General features: G+C 39.0%; 1 protein-coding gene across 1 annotated transcript in view; it reads right to left on the reverse strand.

Moving 5' to 3' along the window:
• Positions 1–4,597: 4,597 nt before the first annotated feature.
• Positions 4,598–21,863, reverse strand: part of nAChRalpha2 (nicotinic acetylcholine receptor alpha2) — a 687,424-nt gene continuing 670,158 nt past the window's right edge. The window contains exon 7 of the mRNA XM_067137204.2: positions 4,598–4,828. Coding sequence (XP_066993305.1) covers positions 4,598–4,828 — 231 coding nt within the window. The remainder of the gene's footprint in view (positions 4,829–21,863) is intronic.

The raw sequence follows: 21,863 nt of genomic DNA on the forward strand, positions 1-21,863 counted from the left end.
AATATAGCATTCTTAACTCGATAGATACTCTTAGAGCATTCTTCATCTCTTAGTGTAAATAATTTTTAAGTTTCGTCTAAAGTACTTTTCGAATAACGTTCATTTCCTCAAATAAATACTTGGATTACATCACTAACCAGAAGAAGAACACTCCACAAGAAATCTGCCTTCAATCAATTGACTTTTCTACCTACAATATGCTTACAGTCACAAAATTCGAAAGGAATACAAAAAGAAATCAAACGAGATATAATTCACTTCATGAGACATACATATTGAAGATTAAAAACATCACCCTTCACATTGTATGTGTTCGTTCGTTTGCTCAGTATAGGAATCTTGATTTCATTAAGAGAGAAACAAAATCAATTGTGGAGAAGATTTGGAAAGTCAAATGATTATTGATCCTAAAACACATATAGAGCATCTCAAGAGTACTACAATAACTTATGGACATACGAATAACAGGAAACTATGGAATAAGATTTTACAAAATTTCTTCTTGTTATTTCAATGAGTAATATTCAACATACTGAAGTAAAATTCTTGAAAATATTCTTGGACATCCATTATCATCACCAACATCATCATAATCATCATCATCAGAGTAATCATAAATTCTGAAATCAACTTAGGAGCAAACAGAAAAGAAAGAAACACTAGCGCTTTTCCATAATACACAAGAACACATTAATTTCTCTACTAGTATAAGAGAATGAAGTTTCTTAATGAAATATATAATATTAACTATTCACTTGCACATAAACTAAATTAAAACATGTAGGACATTCTCGTAATCAATTATGTTGATATTAAAAGTCAGTCTCAATTGCACGTTCTCTCAGTAGAATAGCACTCTATTTCTCCAAGCTGTATCTAATTTTTCGAGTGGATACTTTCTGGACTTTCCTACCTTACCTAATTATAGTAGAAACGTCAAAATTTCAACTACTTCCGTAGATTGATTTTAAAAGGAAACTGATTCTTCCTACAAAATAACGTTAGGAATTTTGAACTTTCAGTTGTTTAGAGATATCGGTAAAACTCTATTATGTTCGTGATTATTCATCGAAAGGAATTTTATTTTCAGTCGCTGTGTGCATTATGGAATATTCTTTATCATCTCAGTTTTGACCCAGATTGAAATTGTGCTGTTTCCTCAGTTGAAGAATCTTGGAACACACATGTTGGTATTAAATTAAACGGAGCTTGAATTCTCTGAATGAGACATCCACGGCTCGAAGCACTAGACGTCATACAATATTTTGCAACATGTCGATAAAATTGCTAAACTAACGGAACCTTGGACTACCGAAGAGGACCTTGCTCTGTCTCACTGGGAGAAACTGACTACTTCTAACAGTTTTAAAAGTTCTCTAATTTGAATAAAACCATCACGGATTAAACAAAAGTAAATTTAGGATGCTGATGAGGAGATTGTCATTGCATGATAAACACATTCCCACCATGCTTAGCCAACAGATGACTAAATACTTTTTGTCGATGGATTACTCATTTAAATTAGATTTGTGTTTTGTTTGTTTTCTAAATTTTCAAATTATAACAGGTAGAAAATTTTAATATTTATTAGTGAATCATTAAACTCTATTAGGGGAGAAAACTGTAATTTTAACCACCAAACCGCTGCACATGTAGATATGGTGAAACTATAATTTTCGTATCCCTTTTCACAATTTATTGGGGTCATTACTTGTCGTGGATTAGGTCTATATTTTCGTATCCATTTTCCTAATTTATTGGGGTCATTACTTGTCGTGGATTAGGTCTAGATTTTCGTATCCCTTTTTCAAATTTATTTATTGGGGTCATTACTTGTCGTGGATTAGTTCTAGATTTTCGTATCCCTTTTCCCAATTTATTGGGGTCATTACTTGTCGTGGATTAGGTCTATATTTTCGTGTCCCTTTTCCCAATTTATTGGGTCATTACTTGTCGTGGATTAGGTCTATATCTTCGTATCCCTTTTCCCAATTTATTGGGGTCATTACTTGTCGCGGATTAGGTCTAGATTTTCGTATCCCTTTTCCTAATTTATTGGGGTCATTACTTGTCGCGGATTAGGTCTAGATTTTCGTATCCATTTTCCTAATTTATTGGGGTCATTACTTGCCGTGGATTAGGTCTAGATTTTTGTATCCATTTTCCTAATTTATTGGGGTCATTACTTGTCGTGGATTAGGTCTAGATTTTCGTATCCATTTTCCTAATTTATTGGGGTCATTACTTGTCGTGGATTAGGTCTAGATTTTCGTATCCATTTTCCTAATTTATTGGGGTCATTACTTGTCGTGGATTAGGTCTATATTTTCGTATCCCTTTTCCTAATTTATAGGGGTCATTACTTGTCGTGGATTAGGTCTAGATTTGCGGCCTGATGTCCTCCCTGACGCCCACCCCATGTGGAGGGACGTATTCACTATTGCGTGTTTTTGTAGTGGTTGGTGGTACAATATGTTATATGTATATGAAGAGAGGTATCTTAACATAAACACGAACACCTGTTTTCGAGTCGTAGGAATGAACAATAAGCAATTAAAGTCTGCAGGAATCGCCGAGAATCGAACCTGGGACCATCTGCACCGAAGGTCTGTACGCGGACCATTCAGTCAGAGCTGGACGGGGAAGTAGTATAACAACCTCTATTATTGTGACGTCTGAGCTAATGAACATAAGTGTGATATTAATTTGTGAATAGATATAGCTGTTTAAGGACTAGGAGTAAGTTAATGTTGTTATGTGTTCAGTCCGGGGACTGGTTTGTTCCTAAAAAATAAAAAAAGGCACCGCTTCAGGTTGTTTCTTTTAGTGAAACCTCAAAAATGCAGGTCAGTGGTTCGTAGTAATATACCTAGCAAAGTGAGGAAATTTCCCTTTGCTTTCTCAAACAGCTAGGACATGCAATAGCAACACTTCCGACCTTATAAAGAATACATTATCCACGGCACTATGGACATAATGATTCAGCCTGAACAACGTCGATACTATAATTGAGACTTTAGTGTAAGATATAGCTTACTCTGTCCTATGCCTGAGACAAATGAAAAAATACTGCAGCTATTAATAGGTAACAACAGGCTTCATTCCTTCACTTGTGTATAATAAGTTCAGAAAAACCAAGTCGATGATAATCACACTCAGATTTGCTGTAACCCAGAAACGATAGACACAATTTTAACGTCCCATAGCAGGAGCGTAGCTAGGGGGGGGGGGGCGGTACTGGGAATCAGAACCCCCCATGGGAATTTTACAAAACAAAATAAACAGAAACTGACAAAAAACAAGTGAAAATCGACTCAATAGTTTGGCTCTTTTAAACATTCACAGAGACATTATTGTAAAACCAAAAACATTCTTGAATCTATTTTCTAAGAAGCCTCAAAAGTTGGATTTTATATTGTAATATGAACATACCCTTTAAAAAGCAAAAAGCAAAGTCACCTCCGTACAGGCCATGAAAGTCCTTGGAGAAGTGGAAGGTGAAGGCTTCCATCATTGTTAACCTCGGCATGTGACGGGTTAGAGTGGTTAGCTCTACGCCCGGCCGCCTTTGCCCCCAGGAATTAACCTGGTACTCGTTTTTGGTGTAGGCTGAGTGAACCTCAGGGCCATATGCACCTTCGGAAGTGGAAATCTCGTTTCTTAAATTTTACGACTTCCTGACGGGGATTCGAATCCACGTCCTTCCGGGCGAACCGAGCACGCATTTACCGCCTCAGCCAGGCAACCCCTGAACATGATGGGGTAGAGTGGTTAGCTCTACGCCCGGCTGCCTTTGGCCCCAGGAATTAACGTGGTACCTTTCTGGTGTAGGCTGAGTGAATCTCAGGGCCGGAAGTGGAAATCTCGTTTCTAAAATTTTACGACTTCCTGACGGGGATTCGAACCCACGTCCTTCCGGGCGAACCGAGCACGCCTTTACCGTCTCGGCCAGAACATACCCTTTGCCATAAAATTACTCACCTTGATCATATTTTTCTTGTTCTGTATTTTTAATTCAACTTTTTGTAGTGTACCGGTACTGCAATCTGAATATCAACATCATTTACTTGTCAGTGTCCTTCTAATGAAACCACACACGCACACGCACCTTTATTATATTCTATCAGAATTTTGTAACTATAAAGCCCCCCCCCCCCTCCGATTCCGTCGATCCTGGCTACGCTACTGTCCCATAGTAATGTGAGACTTACCTCCACTTAGCAATGGAAGTTGGTTATAGCGAAACATTTAAAGGTTTCTTTAATTAGAGTAGCATTTGCGTCTTCTGACGTAGACCAAGATTCCTTACGAAAATTTGAAACATTTCCCTAGCAAGGAAGTATTTACTTATGGTGTATAGTAGTTTAACATAATGTAAATTCAGTGTTGGGTTGATTTCTGCAGTTACGGTTCTTTCAATAGAGGAGAAGTTGGGCACAAATTGAATGTAAAATATTTTATGGAGTTTCGACTTCGAATTGTTTCACATTTTGGGAACTCTTGTTGGCTATTTTGTGAGAGTATAGAGTTTCTTCTCTTTTGAAAACACACAAAGCGGTTTGATTCCCAGGAACTGGTAGAACATAGCGACTACGTCTCAGTCAAAGAGAGTGTGTTCTGCACCCTCGTTGTGCCTATCCAGCCCCATGTCCGGTCGGAACTGGTGTTTTGCGACCATAGACAGCTCCATGTCGATGGACTTGGTGTCATCGTACAGAGAAGGCGCCTCGCACAAGATGGCGAATGTCCCCACAATGGAGGCGATCGTGAAGATCCACAGGAACAGGCGATCAAGCACCATGGCAACGAATCCCCAGTCTTGATCTTCCTGAAAGACAACGTATCATTTTGATCACTACAAGAAATTGACAATCTATCCTCAGCTATTGATTTCACAAATGCATTGAACTATTCTTAGCAACTCAAAAATATTTGTAGATCATAAAGTATGAAATAAACACGATTGCATTTAGTATACTGATAGGGAATGTATTGTATACAACTCTACTTCTTATCATGTACACCGGGCGAGTTGGCCGTATGGTTAGGGGCGCACAGCTGCATCCGGGAGATAGTGGTTTCGAACCCCACTGTCAGCAGCTCTGAATATGGTTTTCCGTGGTTTCCCCATTTTTACACCAGACAAATGCTGGGCTGTACCTTAATTAAGACCACGGTCGCTTCCTGCCCACTCCTAGGCCTTTCCTAACCCATTGTCTCCGTAACACCTATTTGTGTAGGTGCGACGTAAAGCAAATTGTAAAAAAAAGTCTTAAAACATTCACCACCTCATGCTTAGTCCGCCTCTGTGGTGTAGTGGTTAGCGTGATTAGCTGCCACCCCCGGAGGCCCGGGTTCGATTCCCGGCTCTGCCACGAAATTTGAAAAGTGGTACGAGGGCTGGAACGGGGTCCACTCAGCCTCGGGAGGTCAACTGAGTAGAGGTGAGTTCGATTCCCACCTCAGCCTTCCTGGAAGTGGTTTTCCGTAGTTTCCCACTTCTCCTCCAGGCGAATGCCGGGATGGTACCTAACTTAAGGCCACGGCCGCTTCCTTCCCTCTTCCTTGCCTATCCCTTCCAATCTGCCCATCCCTCCACAAGGCCCCTGTTCAGCATAGCAGGTGAGGCCGCCTGGGCGAGGTACTAGTCATACTCCCCAGTTGTATCCCCCGACCAAGAGTCTGAAGCTCCAGGACACTGCCCTTGAGGCGGTAGAGGTGGGATCCCTCGCTACGGCCGAGGGAAAAACCGAACCTGGAGGGTAAACAGATGATGATGATGATGATGACCTCATGCTTAGCGACATGTGATCAAAGAAATTATTGCCCATGTGCTGTCCGCGTTTCCCCTAGCAACGAAGTATTTATTTACCATATGTATACTAGACGAGGAACATTATTTCCGGTCATATGAAGTGGGGCATCAGAAAGGGCCGAGTTCACTTCACGTTAAAGAACAGTATGGGGATTGAATTAATAATGGGGCACATAATAAGAGAATCGTTGACAGGTTCCGTCATACGGGATCAGCCCTATGTGAACGAAAGGGGACAACAGGGAGCTCAAGCACGGTCACTAGAAACCATAACCATGGACGACTTTTCCAACAGGTGTTTCGTGTCCGCTCATGGAATATCGGGCCCTTATTTTCTGCATAGAATCCCAAATCAATGGACCAGGAGTCTGCAGAGACCTCAAGACACTTCCGACTGGCTCATCATGGGCACTCCTGTACCGATTAGAAAGCTATTGGTCTTACATAGCTCGGGACAGAGAGCAGGAGGGAGTTTTTCCAAGTTCGCGTTTCTTCTGGAGTTTCACTTGGAGATGCCAAGCTCTACCTAATAAAGGTACTGAAAACCTTTAGATAGCCTGATTCATGAATATGTCACTGAACACTGCCTTTTCATGTGCTACCCAAACATGCATGTGCTTTCCAGGCATCTGTTTCATTTCATTTTGGCTGAAAATAGCAGCAACATCGTAACTGTCTTTGATACTGATAGATGAAACACGTTGGAGAGATTCAAAATAAAATGTTAACTCATTGGTAGGTAGTGACTATTTTCTTTTATTCCTTGAAATATAACGGGTACTTCCAAGTTCCTAGAGTACTGTGGATGTTCCACGCTTACGTTCTCTTTGATAAGATAAGATAAGATAAGATAAGATAAGATAAGATAAGATAAGATAAGATAAGATAAGATAAGATAAGATAAGATAAGATAAGATAAGACCCATCTTCCATAATCTAGAAAACACAGATCAGGGAGAGGGTATTGTTTAGTGTAATATTTTCTTATTTGTGATACATGCAGTGTACAAATGTTTGATATCCTTTAGCATAATTATACATAAAAAGTAAATAAAAACAAAATAAGTGTCATGAAAAATCATAAATCAATTTTAACACATAAATGATTTAGGAATTGAATAAAGAACGAATGTTAGAAAAATTATGTTAATAAATGTAACTTTACAAAGCAAAACACAAACGAAAAGGTAACACGAGACTACTTGGACATGCCATGAGGTCCATCGGATACTCTGGAAACGTGACATCCCAAAGTGAGGGTCACCACAGTAGTCATCCTCAATCCCTTCATGCCACGTCCAACGTCTCCACTGAATATTAATTTTGTCTTTCAGAACATGCAATTTAAATAGAATATGCCGGTTCATTGTTTATATGCTATAAATATAATCTACGTACCTAATAGCTGTAGACTTCAACAAAGTTATACTGTCTAGCTTACCTTAGACACAATTCCGTCATTAACTAGCATGTATCACTTCTTACCTATATCAATTTATTTCTCCACACTCTCACGTTCTCTTTGACAACTATAATTGTTTTGTCTGGCAGTTGTGAACATTACACGTTGTGTTCATCTCCAGAGGCATAATTCGGGTTGTTGGATTTAAACCAAATTCATTTCTGGTCTTATTTCAAGCGTATTCAAATATAAAAAACCGTAAAATGCACATGTTTTTCATTTCCTTAACTTTTGGGCCTAAAAGGGTAAGTAGGATCAAAAGTATTAGGAATGGTCTCAAACTCTCTGTAGAAAGCAAGTATTATTTTAGAGCAATCTCTCTATATGAAGAAGGAATGACGTTTCCCTGTCTGCCTTCCAAAATGACATCACGTCTAAATCACTGGGAGGAATTTTGTGAAATTCAGCACAAACATTCTCAGAGCAAACTTCCACATGACTAGGTCACGCTATTTGACTATTTAAAATTATTGAACTAAAATGTACTATTTGCGAAATTGTTTGTAAAAGATCGAGTAATAGCTTAAGATGAGATGGTGTCTGTTTATTTTTTGCTCAATCACTTCAAAAACTTCTTAACCAACTGTGCTTAAAATATGGGGGATATACAATGTATCTTAAATATTCTGTGCAAAAACCAGCGTTCTTGATTTTTCCAAATTAACTTTTTTAAGAATTGTGACTAGTAATTTGTAGGTATATATTGAACTTGGGGGTGTTGTAGCCGCTAGAAATGTAAACCCAGCATGTGTACTACAAAAAAAGTCTGTAACTCTAATGCTTCCCCAGGAAATGATGCGTTACGTGTTAAAGCACACGTTCCGGAGCATCCAGCGACCGAGCGCTGTCCAGCTGGGTATTAGATCGGTTCTTCGTAAGTCCTGGTAATTCACAGACTGGCCACCAGATTTTGAGTGGAGGTTGCTGTTTAGACATCAACGATGGATACAAACAGAAGTCAGTGACATCACCAACTATCAATGTAACGAGAGATAAAGTACATAGTATTAATTGTTTTTATTGAATTAACGTGTTTTTATTTATGAAAGAGTCGTTGTTTGTTAGCTCCTCCTGTGACTCTCTATGTACAGTTGGCCAAGTCCAGTCCAGCCGCCATGTTTTAGCCAAGTACTCAATCAGCTGACAGATGGGAGGGATAATATGATTATTGTTTCGATAAAGAATAGTTCAAGTTTTAAGATGTTATTTATTTTGCTTATATTTGTATATATATCCGTATTTGTTATATTCAGAGTCTTACTACCCGACATAAGACTTCAAAATTTAGATTTATACGTGGTATACAGAAAGTCACAATTATTTAAGAGGTCAGAAATTCTGCATTGGTACGTAGGTCTATAATAACATTTATTTTATTATATATGTGGCATGAAATAAATAATTTATGTCATGACAGTAAAATTAGTCTACATTTAAACATGGTTACATGGTTTTACATATCAGAATATACAACGCAATATCTTCAAACTATAACTATACATAGAAATGTAGTTTTTATGTATGATTTATTGGTACGTATATAATATTAACATACGCAGAAAATGGAAAAAATATAATCAGTTAGGCCTGTATTAATCGATGAGTAGGCACGATTATCTTGTTGTTGCTTGAGTCATCAGTCCATAGACTGGTTTGATGCAACTCTCCATGCCACTCTATCCTGTGCTAACCTTTTCAATTCTGCGTAACTACTGCATCCTACATCTGCTCTAATCTGCTTGTCATATTCATACCTTGGTCTACCCCTACCGTTCTTACCATCTACACTTCCTTCAAAAACCAACTGAACAAGTCCTGGGTGTCTTAAGATGTGTCTTATCATTCTATCACTTCTTCTCGTCAAATTTAGCCAAATCGATCTCCTCTCGCCTATTCGATTCAGTATCTCTTCATTTGTGATTCGATCTATCCATCTCACCTTCAGCATTCTTCTGTAACACCACATTTCAAAAGCTTCTATTCGCTTTCTTTCTGAGCTAGTTATCGTCCATGTTTCACTTCCATACAATGCCACGATCCACACGAAAGTCTTCAAAAACGTCTTTCTAACTCCTATATCAATGCTTGAAGTGAGCAAATTTATTTTCTTAAGAAAGCTCTTCCTTGCTTGTGCTAATCTGCATTTTATGTCCTCCTTACTTCTACCATCGGTAGTTATTTCACTACCCAAGTAACAATATTCATCTACTTCCTGTAAGACTTTATCTCCTAATTTAATATTTCCTGCATCACCTGCCTTCGTTCGACTGCACTCCATTACTTTTGTTTTGGACTTATTTATGTTCATCTTGTACTCCTTACCCAAGACTTCATCCATACCATTTAGCAGCTTCTCGAGATCTTCTGCATCTTACCTAGCTCCATATTTATGTTAAGATAATATACTGTAACATTCTACTAATATAACTAATAACGAAAACCTGCTACTATTTAATGGTGAAAACAAATCTTCGTGGTCCTAGGTTAGTTGTGTATACAGCTCCGTTAATGATGGCTACGATTTGATCCCCGTAATGTGCAATTAAATATTGGTATTACTACAGTATAGTTTGAGAAAATACTATTTGTTGCTGGCGAAATTACCCGCTCGCCCAAGAATTATTAATTCATTAAAAAAGTACCCACGCACGTCCTAATGGGTTATCAAATAAGATTGAAATTTGACATAGTTTAATATTATGTTAGCTTTAAGGCAGGAAAATATAGGTAAAGATAAAAAATATGTATTTTTCGCGGGGAAAAACTTTGAAAGGAAAACAAATAACGACAAAGATCTGCTAAAGTGTATCAAGCCTATACTTTAAATTTCGTAACTAAATTTCAACATAATTCTCTTTTCACTTGCATCTGTTAGTTGCTGACTTGCTCATTTACTTAGAAGGAGCTTGTACATGGCTCACTGTCAGAATAGAGCACGTTGGGGGGGGAGATGACTGCAAATGCCCGAACCAGACACCTTCCTACGTTGAGGTTACTGTACTTGTATTAAGGACTCGGTTTCCGATCACCCGCGGTTCGATCCCCGTGATATGCGACTAATTCTGTGCACCCGTTCGGTCAGTATTTGTATATACCCGTTGTATTTTAAACATTATATTTGTTACTAGCGGTTTTGCTATTACGTTGTTATCTATACTAATGGATAAAAAGGTAAAGTTTGTTTGTATGTAATGGCTAATCTCAGGAACTCTGGACCGATTCTGAAAATTCTTTTACTAATGTAAATATTCGTTTAGGGGCTGCCTGGCCGAGGCGGTAAAGGCGTGCTCGGTTCGCCCGGAAGGACGTGGGTTCGAATCCCCGTCAGGAAGTCGTAAAATTTAAGAAATGAGATTTCCACTTCCGGAGGTGCATATGGCCCTGAGGTTCACTCAGCCTACACCAAAAATGAGTACCAGGGTAATTCCTGGGGGCAAAGGCGGCCGGGCGTAGAGCTAACCACTCTACCCCATCAAGTGCCGAGGTTACGGATAGTGGAAGCCTTTACCTTCCACCCCTCCAAGGGCCTTCATGGCCTGTAGGGAGATGACTTTACTTTGACTTTTTAAATATTCGTTATCCTTGAGGGACATGGCTGTATTATATTTTGAAAACACTTCCAGCGGGGGGAGGGGGGGGGGAGGACGGGTGCGAGATATAAAAATAATAATAGGCTAATATAGGAAAAATTTCGAATTTGTCGTACAAGGACGAGACAAAGCTCGATTTAAGCCTCTTGGCGCAAAGAACAAAACTCAGGAAGTCCTTCGGGCCCGTAAACCATGTTTTAAGGCCCTAAAACCAACCGTTACGGCAATATTGCCAGCACCCCTGCTCTAGGAATCGGATAAAAAAAATGAACTGCCGTAACCATGGCAACGTCAACTCCAGGATTCTACAGCAGCGAAATTATCTACAATATATCACAAACCCTAACATGCTACAGACATAAAAGTTGGTATTTGGAATCTCCTTTAAAAAGAAAAGAATACACATATTTGATTTCAGAAAATCCACTTAAGGGATGAGGAGGGGAGGGGTGAAAACAAGTGAGGAAGTAGTTGAATTCTTTATACGAGGATACATATATCTCAGACATTGAAGATGTTACAGACGTTAAAACTGGTACTTGGAATCTCCTTTAACAATAAATGAACACACATTTTTTTTGGAAATCCACTTTAGGGGGGTGAAAAGAATAAAAACGCGTGTGAATTTTTAAAATGAGTACCTTATTTTCTTCTTCTTGTTGTTGTTCTTCTACAGTTTTTCTCACACCTGCGGGGTTGCGGGTGCGAACTGTGTCGCACATGTGTATTTGACCCTGTTTTACGGCTGGATGCCCTTCCTGACGGCAACCGTATGTGTAGGGATGTAATTACTATTGCGTGTTCCTGTTGTGGTTGGTAATGTGGTGTGTTGGGTGAATATGAAGAGGAGAGCGTTTGGACAAACACAAACAACCTGTCCCCGAGCCAAAAGAATCATACGGGATTAAAATCCCCGACCCAGGCCGGAATCGAAGCCGGAACCCTGTGAACCGAGGACCTCAACGCTGACTACTCAGCCAAGGTGTGGGGTAGTTTTTAAAATGAGTATATCTGCAGTATATTTCATAAACTTAACATGTTACAGACGTGAACATTGGTATTTGTAGTCTCCTTTAAAAATAAAGAAACACGTTCTTTTTCTTTTAGGAAAATCAACTTAATAAGTTAGGAAGGAGTTGAATTCTCCTTATGAGGATACTTATATCTCAAAAGCTAAGATGTTACAGACGTGAACATCGGTATTTGGAATCTCCTTTAGAAATAAAGAAACCTTTTCTTTTTTTTTCCTTTTCGACATAAAAGAGGACTGTATCTCACATGAGTCCCATGTCCTGTGTTCCAGATTTAGGTCTGCCAGTAGCCTGGTCATCTTAGACCCAACAGGCAATACCACAAACGTGGTTTACAAAGAGGTTCTGGGGTGAATGAAATGCAATTTTACAGTGAGTTTTTATACTGTACTTTAGGGATTTGCAGATAATGTCTTAGTGCAGTACCGAGGAACAAGTATATTACGCCAACCTTTTCTTGATCCCTGACCTCCATAGTGCTGAATGGGAACTTCGGCTCAAGAAAAGGTTCGCGTACTATAATTTTTATCAAATTACGAAATCCTCGCGAGCAAAGCCATGGGTAACAGCTAGTACTAATATATAAAAAGTTAAAATTTGTTTGTGTAATGGCTAATCTCAGGAACTACTGGACCGATTCTAAAAATTATTTTACTAATGTAAATACGCATTATCCCTGAGGGACATGGGCTGCATTTTATTTTCATAAGAATTCGAGGAGCCCCCCTCACGGGGGGAAATATAAAAATACTAGGCTAATATAGCGAAATATCGGATTTGTCGTGCAAGGACGAGACAAAGCTCAATTTAAGCACCTTGACGCAAAGAACAAAACTCAGTAAGCCCTACGGGCCCAAATACCATGATTTAAGGCCCTAAAACCAACCGTTGTGGAGATATTGGCATCACACTGGCCCTGCTCTAGGAATCGGATAAAGTAATGAACTGCCGTAACCATGGCAACGTCAGCTCCAGTATTCTTACAGCAACGAGATTATCTATATAAATAAAGTTGTAGGGGGTCCGCTGTCTGTAATTTCGTTTGTTTTGCCAATTTTCTAGATATTTATCCGTTTCAGGTCAACTCAAGACCGAATCGGTGGTTTTTATTTTTCGTGTCTGTTTGTCTGTTTGTTTCACCATCAAGGCAAAACGGCTGGATAGATCTCAACCAAACTTCACATTTAGATTATACTCATTCCGAGGAAAGTTTCGATATGCTTATCATATTAAAATCTTTGAATAGACGTGGAGTTTATAGGAAAACCAGAACGGGTTTTCTCCATTTTCTCTTATACTATTGATTTTCTGTAAACTCCGTGGACCGTATGTGAAACGCATCTTTATTAAAAACAACTTTCGTTATGTTCATAATTTACCTTACTCTTCAAGTGACGGAGAAATTTACTATTTTCTGCGAGTATCATGCTCTGCAATGAGTGACCGACAGACCGACAACGAACCTGCAAGTTACCATGGAACCGTCTCTGACTGCATGCCAGCAGGGAAGTAACGTATTGCCATTTTACCCATCATGCCTTTAAATTCGTGGTTGTTCCTTGGGTTGAAGGCCAGAGAGGCGTCAATCGGCCATTCTGCGGGATATTGGCGGAATATCGTTGGAGGTTATAACCGTCCTCGAATAGCTCAAGTAATAACACCATTACTCGTCTTCTTATCTGTTTACCTAAGAATCCCTGCGCCTCAATTTCTCCTCTGTCACCGCTTTCTTATATCCATAACTCATACCAGCATAATTTATTGAGGGGCATTTGATTTTCCAAAACATTCACTTAGAATTTACATATTTGTACTCATCCCGCTGTCCTCAGTTATAATCCTACTTTCTGTTAATTTCAACTTTCTCAGCCGTATTACTTTCTTCCTTAATTACTCCTTATGTATGTGAGTGCTAATCCCGAAACCTGGACAATCTTTTCTTGGAGGAAATATATCTTCCAGGCCATGCAAATGTATAACTTTTGGCCCCGGAAAATATCGAAATATTGATGCAATTTTAACGACGGTGCAGACCTTCCTTTCGGAATAATTGGTGGCTAAACCGTAAGTCGTATCACAAAAGATCGGGTTACAATTTGGAGAGATCTACAACTTTGGGCCTATGACATTTTGTCGTATCTCTATCCCTTATTCGTTCAATAGTACTGCATTTCTTGAGTTCAAGTTAATGTACTTTTTACACGTGTATGTTATTGTTTAGTACACTTATAGGAAGGATGCAAACATGACATTCGGCACGCACATTGACATGACCAGTGGCCATATGTTCGCAAAATTTTGTGATTCCAGGGTCACATGAGTATCAAAAAAATAAAGTAGTATGTGAAAACTGTACCAAATTTCACCCCACTCAATGAATAACTGAATCTAACCCAAAAATATAGGAGATACGGGAAAATGTCACAGGATCAAACATGTAGAACACTGAACGAGTCGTCTGATGGTGAAGTCCGTTTGTAGGTGCAATTTAATATAGTCTTACTCACTGCATTTACAGTAATTTAAGGAGAAATCCGTATACAATGTAAAATAGCGAAGCGAAGCACGTGTACATTTGCTAGTCTACAATATATCACAAAAACCTAACATGCTACAGACATAAAAATTGGTATTTGGAATCTTCTTTAAAAATAAAAGATCAAGAATTTTTGTTTTCAGAAAATCCAATTAAGGAGAGGGGTTGGGGGCGGGGTGAAAAGAAGTGAGGAAAGAGTTGAATCCTTTATATGAGGATACATATATCTCAGGAACTGAAGATGTTACAGACATTAAAACTGGTACTTGGAAACTCTTTTAAAAATAAATTAACACACTTTTTTTGAAAATCCACTTAAGGGGATGGAATAATAAAAAAAACTTTGACAATGAGTATTTTTTCCTTTACCACTTTTCCCCACACCTGTGGGGCCGCGGGTGCGAACTGTGTAGCGCATGTGGATTAACCCTGTTTTGCGGCTGGATGCCTTTCCTGACACTAACCTCCTGTGTAGGGATGTAAATACTATTTCGTGTTCCTGTTGTAGTTGGCAATGTGGTGTGTTGAGTGAATATCAGGAGGAGGGTGTTGGGATAAACACAAACAACCTGTCCCCGAGCCAGATGAATTAATCACACGCGATTAAAATCCCCGACCCAGTCTACAATCGAAGCCGGAACCCTGTGAACCGAAAGCCTCAACGCTGGCCACTCAGCCAAGGAGTGGAGCAGTTTTAAAAATGATTATATCTACAGTATATCTCATAAACTTAACATGTTGTAGACGTGAAAATTGGTATTTGTAATCCCCTTTAAAAATAAAGAAACACGTACTTTTCTTTTCGGAAAATCAAATTAATAAGGGAGGAAGGGGTTGAATTCTCCTTGTGAGGATACTTATATCTCAAAAGCTAAAATGTTACAGACGTGAAAATCGGTATTTGGAATCTCCGTTAGAAATAAAGAAACCCTTTTATTTCGACTCGAAAGAGGACTGTTTCTCACATGCAGAGTTCCATACATGGCATGTTCCAGATTTAGCTCTGCCAGTAGCCTGGTCATCTGAGCCCCGAAAGGCAATACCACATACGTGGTTTACAAAGAGGTTCTGGGGTAAATGAAATGCAATTTTTGGTGAATTGTTATACTTTAGTGATTTTCAGATTATGTCTTAGTGCAGTACCGAGAAACAATTAAGTCGTGGATAACAGCTAGTTATTGATATAATGATAATGTGTGGGAAAACATATCATGCTGGGTGGCACGTATTACTTGGTACTTTGAGAGATGAATAGCCATGAAATCTTGAATTCGAGAATACAGTATATCATATGGTTAAAGTGAAAGAGATATAAATGATCGGAACAGGCCATTCCTGTAACTTTCGCTACATACGGGTTTTAGATAAAACAGATATATTTGGGGATATTTGAAAATTTGTGAAAATGTAATAATCCTGAAAATCACCGTTATTTCTCCATGTAGGGAAAATTGCGCCAAATGTAAAAGATCGGAAATTATATTCTAAAAAACTTTCATTATGTACAAGTTTTTGATACGGCTATTATTAACGTACAAATCTGGCATTTACTGCCTTGGAATCCTTAAAATTGCTAACCCATTTTTTAAAATGTTGTTACCATTATAATATATGCTACTTTAAGAGCAGCAAACAAGCAATTGTCCAATTTTATTTTAAAACCTTTTTCGGATCTGCTTCTGAATCCATAAGCATAACAGCCTGGCGTGCTTTTCCTTCAAAATTCAGAACTCATAAACACGCAAATTCACACACATTTCAAAACTAATCGGCTTCCTAGAGAAAAAACCTTGAAAGGGAAGTGAACATCATCCATTTATAGACTGGGTAATAAACTAAGTACTCTTTGGTACTCTGGTGAGTTTTCCTTAGTATGCGGTTTACATTTAAAAGGAACAGGCCTCAGTGTAAGTACACCATGGAAAAAGCTGCTTCCTTAAAGCACACTATCAATTCTTCCTGGTTAACAACCCTATAAGGTGAAAACTACACCTGGAAGAAAAAAGCCCCTTCCCAGGTCATTTACCCTACCATTTCATAAGAGCGCGAGGAAGATCCATGCTGGTTTCGATCCTAATAATTACCAGACATGCTCATTGTTTCCTGGACGTTCACCAAGAATGAAAGAAATAGGAATTCAAGTCTCTCTTTCGATAATTAAGCGAAATCTACAACACTTAGATATTGCAGGTGAAGAAATGTAATTACCGATTACTAAATAACGTAGACCGATTGAACACATGCCGCTGTTCATCCAGAAGGCCTAAAGATTACGAGGTGACACATGGTCAGCACGATTAATCATCTCGGCCTATCTCGGCCATGTCGCTACTCCTAGGTCATGGTGCAGACTAACGTCCCATACCCTTAGCTTAAATAACAAATTCATTATTCTGATAAACAAAGAAATGTTAAACGGAAACTGACATGGACATTTAGTACTCTGCCCGATATAAAATCCAACTATCAAGTTAATATTCAAGAAGTTCAGACGGAAAGATGTATTCTGTACAAGTAGCATTATATAGGTACAATAGATTGGTTTTTATTTCACCGGGTATTTCAAGTCCGGCTCTGTACAAGTAGCATTATATAGGTACAATAGATTGGTTTTTATTTCACCGGGTACCTATTTCAAGTCCGTCCATCGGTGATGACTATATCGAATTTTGTCATGCGTTCCACTAAATTATAGCCAGATAAGATAAAAACTCGTTATGGGCCATGATTATCTTGTTAGAGATGCCACAACACATCAGTTCTCACTGAGCGTGTGAATGCCGCTTAAGAAGGCAATATTTCATACATTGTCATATGCAGGTTGTTAAACGTGGCCATGTTTGCTGCGTTGTGTATTTCGTCCAACAAGAAACGAACTGGTAGTATTCAATATGTAATTAAGCTGTGATTGTAATCATGTTTTATCGGTTTTCAGTCAGCTAATTGCTATGTAGTGGGGATGCATCTGCCGCATGTTCGTTAAATTTACATGTTATTGGAAAAATATTACACAAAACTGAGAAATAATTATAAAGCACGAGTTCATATAAAGCTTGGCTTTCGTTGTGTAGATGGACCAATGTATGTCATAGTCAGTGTTGCCAACCATAGAAACGTTGGGGTAGTACGACCTTTTCCTAATGAAGTAGGGATGTAGGGGCGGATTTTGCGAATCCACCGCATAATGTAGGGAATTTTTGGCAAAATAATTGGATCAACAATAATGGAATAAAAATCAACGCTTCACTGAACTAAGCCATACACCTACTATGCCTGTGATGATAACTTAATGCGGAGATGTGTTTGATGAACCCCCTCATAATTTCTTCCCTGCAATCGCTTGCTACATGCAATCAAGATGTACATTCAGTTAGCTCTGTTATTACGTAGCGTGACACGCGGGTCATGTGGTGGATCTTTTAGTATGAATTTAAGTTTAAAAATCTACCTATGCAATGCTGGTCCGGTGGTAGGGGAGGTCGAGAAAACTGAGAAGCGAAGCCGAAAGCATATAGTTTGGAACACACGGTAGTGTTTACTTATCGTATGGCTTTTAGTGCTGGGAGTGTCCGCGTACATGTTCGGCTCGCCTGGTGCAGGTCTTTCTATCTGACTCCCGTGGGTGACCCGCGTGTCTGGATCTGGGATGATGATGATGATGATGATGATGATGATGATGATGATGATGATGATGTAGGAAGACGGTGAAACCCGGTGTAGCCACGAAGCCCACTCCTGTCGAATAACACCAAGGCATCTGTTCAAAGCTTTACCCTCCCCATCTGACAAACGAATCACATCAACAGCGTCATAAGCCCTCGCTCCATATGAACACTGTGGAGAGGTTTGAAACTGATTCCAGGCTTTTGGCACTCAGTCACATTATTAGAAATTGTATACCACCACCTCTCCTACCCTGCCAGGCAACATTCTGATGGTGAACATTGCTTGACCAACGAGACTCGAACGGGCTTACTTCGGTGTCAGACCGTATAGACTTGACGCTTTAACGATCGTGGCCACCAGGCGGGCTAACGCGTGGTAGGAAGGAGCAGAAGAAAATTTTTAAAGCATAGATAACAGCAGATCCATTCGATTACTACTGTGCTCGTTGTAAGACGTGCAATACTAGTTTAAGTGCTGGAAAGAATTAAACTTTTAAGGAATGCAAATCATAATGTACGCAAAAAAGAGATGTATTCACTTCCTTTTTCAAATACTTACATCTCAAATGTTTCACATTCGTTAAGATGGCTTTTGTCTAGAAACACTCATTGGACCTTTTTTCCTAAGAATTTGCTTTACGTCGCACCGACACATATAGGTTTTATGGCGGCGATGGGACAGGAAAGGCCTAGGAGTGGGAAGGAAGTGGTCGTGTCCTTAATTAAGGTACAGTCCTACCATTTGCCTGATGTGAAAATGGAAAACCGCGGAAAACCATCTTCAGGGCTGCCGACAGTGGGGTTCAAACCTACTATCTCCCGGATGCAAGCTCACAGCTACGCGCTCCTAACCTCACGGCCAACTCGCCCGGTTTCTATGTCTCACCATTGTAATTATTACGCGCTTCTAACCTCACAGCCAACTCGCCCGGTTTCTATGTCTCACCATTGTAATTATTATTTTTATAGTCCGATCGTTCTGCATTCGCCACAGTGATCGCCAACGTCAGGGGGACCTGATACGGTACTATGAAGAAGAAGAATAGTCCGACTCTTTGGCAGAACGGTCAGCGTACTGGCCTTCGGTTCAGAGGGTCCCGGGTACGATTCCCGGCCGGGTCGGGGATTTTAACCTTAATTGGTTAATTCCAATGGCACGGGACTGGGTGTATGTGTTGTCTTCTTCATCATTTCATCCTCATCAAGATGCGCAAGTCGCCTACGGGACTCTAATATAAAGACCTGCACCTGGCGAGCCGAACCCGTTCTGGGATATCCCGGCACTAAAAGCCATACGACATTTCATTTCATTATTTTTATCATCATCATCATCATCATCATCATCATCATTATTGTTATTATAAGCTACACACATTTTCACGCTCGAGTAGGAACGTATGGGGTGAATGGAAGGAGATTTTGAGAGGTCTAAAAGGACGTAGTAAAAGTGAGTTGGCAACTCTGGTTGTACGTTTTCGTATGGCAGAGTAGAAACGAACCCACAGAGCTGTTAATGTTACATGTTACTTCTGAAAAATACTACATCCTCTTCAGACCCAGAGTTCACATGCTAGGACATATATATATCTGGACATCAACGTAAGTTAATCCGATTTTCCTGACAGTTATTTAGAGTGTGTTCTCAAAGCTGGCTCACTGACTTTTAAGATTCTGTAACTACTTTATGCCCTTTTAACTGCGCTGATAGAGTAGTGAAAATGTATCGTAAAATCTCTGGTAGAAGCTAAATCCAGTATATAAAGGACGGTAATGCTGCTTACCGTTATGGTTATAAAGACTTTCTAGGGTGTCCTTGGTCCTGTAAGTTCAAAACACTGAAAATCTTTATTAGAATTATAAGATGAAAATCGCAAAACGGCTGATTTGCGATTCTCTTGTTCTTACAGAGGCAGAATATATTGATCGATGAAAAAGGTGAACGATATGTCCGTGAACATTGCTCTGAATGTAGTCACTATTTTGGTCATATAAGTGGACATTAGGCTAGAAATAGCACTAATCTAAGTATCACATAATATGTGAACAAAATATACTTGCAAATTTCAGTTGCAGGAAAACCGAGTTACAACTATAAATGGTCATGAGGGCAGTATTGGAACTCAAGAAAATGATATCATCGTATTTACCCCGAAGTTAATTCTGCCACTTTGGTAATATATTGTATCCTACTAAAAATATTTCAATGCAGAAAATGATTCACAGTATCTGAATAAGCCAACTCGAAAATATTTAAACATGTGAATGCTTCCGTCCCCTAACAACATTCTGATGGTTTTAAACGTTTTTATACAATATTGTTTTGAAAAGTGCATTTAATTAAGCATCAGAGGAAACATTTCCATGAGGCCGATGACCTTCGATGTTAGACCTGTTAAAACAACAAGCATCATCATCATCATCATCATCATCATCATCATCAAGCATTTACATTGGGGAAAGCATTCCATTCATTATACGCACTGTTTGATCCAATCTAATAACGATATAAACTCATAAAGTATGGCTTATTCCCTTTCATGCACCAGCCATTCTTTAAAATGCATTTTGACCAAAACAACTATGCTCTCTAAGATGAAACAGATATTACTATTAGTACTAAACTGTAGAACCATTCTCGGGCTAACTTTTTATGTACTTTTAAATTGTTTTCCCATTTTATAACCTACTAGCAGAAGTACCCGTTCTTCGTACGGGTTATCAGAAACTGGCTTTAGTTACTCATACTATCGATGTGACTGACTTCATTAGATATTTATACCACTGGTGTATTTACTTAAGTACGTAGAAATTATTTGTCATGTTTGGAATTATAGTGTAAGTATCTTCTTCTTCTTTTCTTCATGGGGCCTCTAAATATTAGTTCCTAATTAGCGTCGACCTCTAAGATCTTTTGCTACCATGTTTTTCCTTCATTCCCACCTAGATATACCTGCTCCCTGCACAAAGCTGCAGGTTTAGTGTCAGTATACTTCCGCTAGATAGTACCACAAAAATAAATATTATTGAATGTATTTGTTTGATCCGACATTTCGTAACTATTACAAATGATCAAGGAAATATGCGATGCATAAAAGAAACTACTATAATTATCGAGAATTATAAATCTCAGGGCTTGTCACTAATATCGCACATCATATAATGAATCTGAGTATAAATGTTGAGACATTTTTTTCAAGTCATGGGCGCACCATCTTGACAATTGTGTGCAGTATATAGGTTGTTTCCATGGTTATAATGAACGTAAAAGTGGACCAAAATATCGGCACTAATAACATCAGTGATCCTACTACTCCATGATTTGATAGAAAATAGTTTAAACTATAGGTAACAGACTCCGAAAAATGCTGAAACCTAAGCCAGTACGTAAAAACGGAGGCACATCGGCAACCGCTGGTCGCTGTACTACGGAGATCTCCGGGGCTATTATTTTTATACTTCACTCCCTTTCCATCCCCGCCCAAAGGAGTGCTATGAGCGTCTTACACAACAATTTATATTTTCCAGATAGTAAGTCATATATGTATCAATTTTGGTTGGCAGCTATGCCCAAACGTGCATGCAAAATCTAGCTGCTATAGAATCCTGGAGCTGACGTTGCCATGGTTACGGCCGTTCGTTTCTTTATCCGATTCCTAGAGCAGGGGTAGTGTGGTTCCAATATTTCCATAACGGTTGGTTTTAGGGCCTTAAAACATGGTTTTGAGTTTTGTCTCGTCCTTGTACGACAAATTCGATTTCGCCAA

The sequence above is a fragment of the Anabrus simplex genome, chromosome 1 (assembly GCF_040414725.1).
Source record: "Anabrus simplex isolate iqAnaSimp1 chromosome 1, ASM4041472v1, whole genome shotgun sequence".
NCBI classification, from domain to species: domain Eukaryota; kingdom Metazoa; phylum Arthropoda; class Insecta; order Orthoptera; family Tettigoniidae; genus Anabrus; species Anabrus simplex.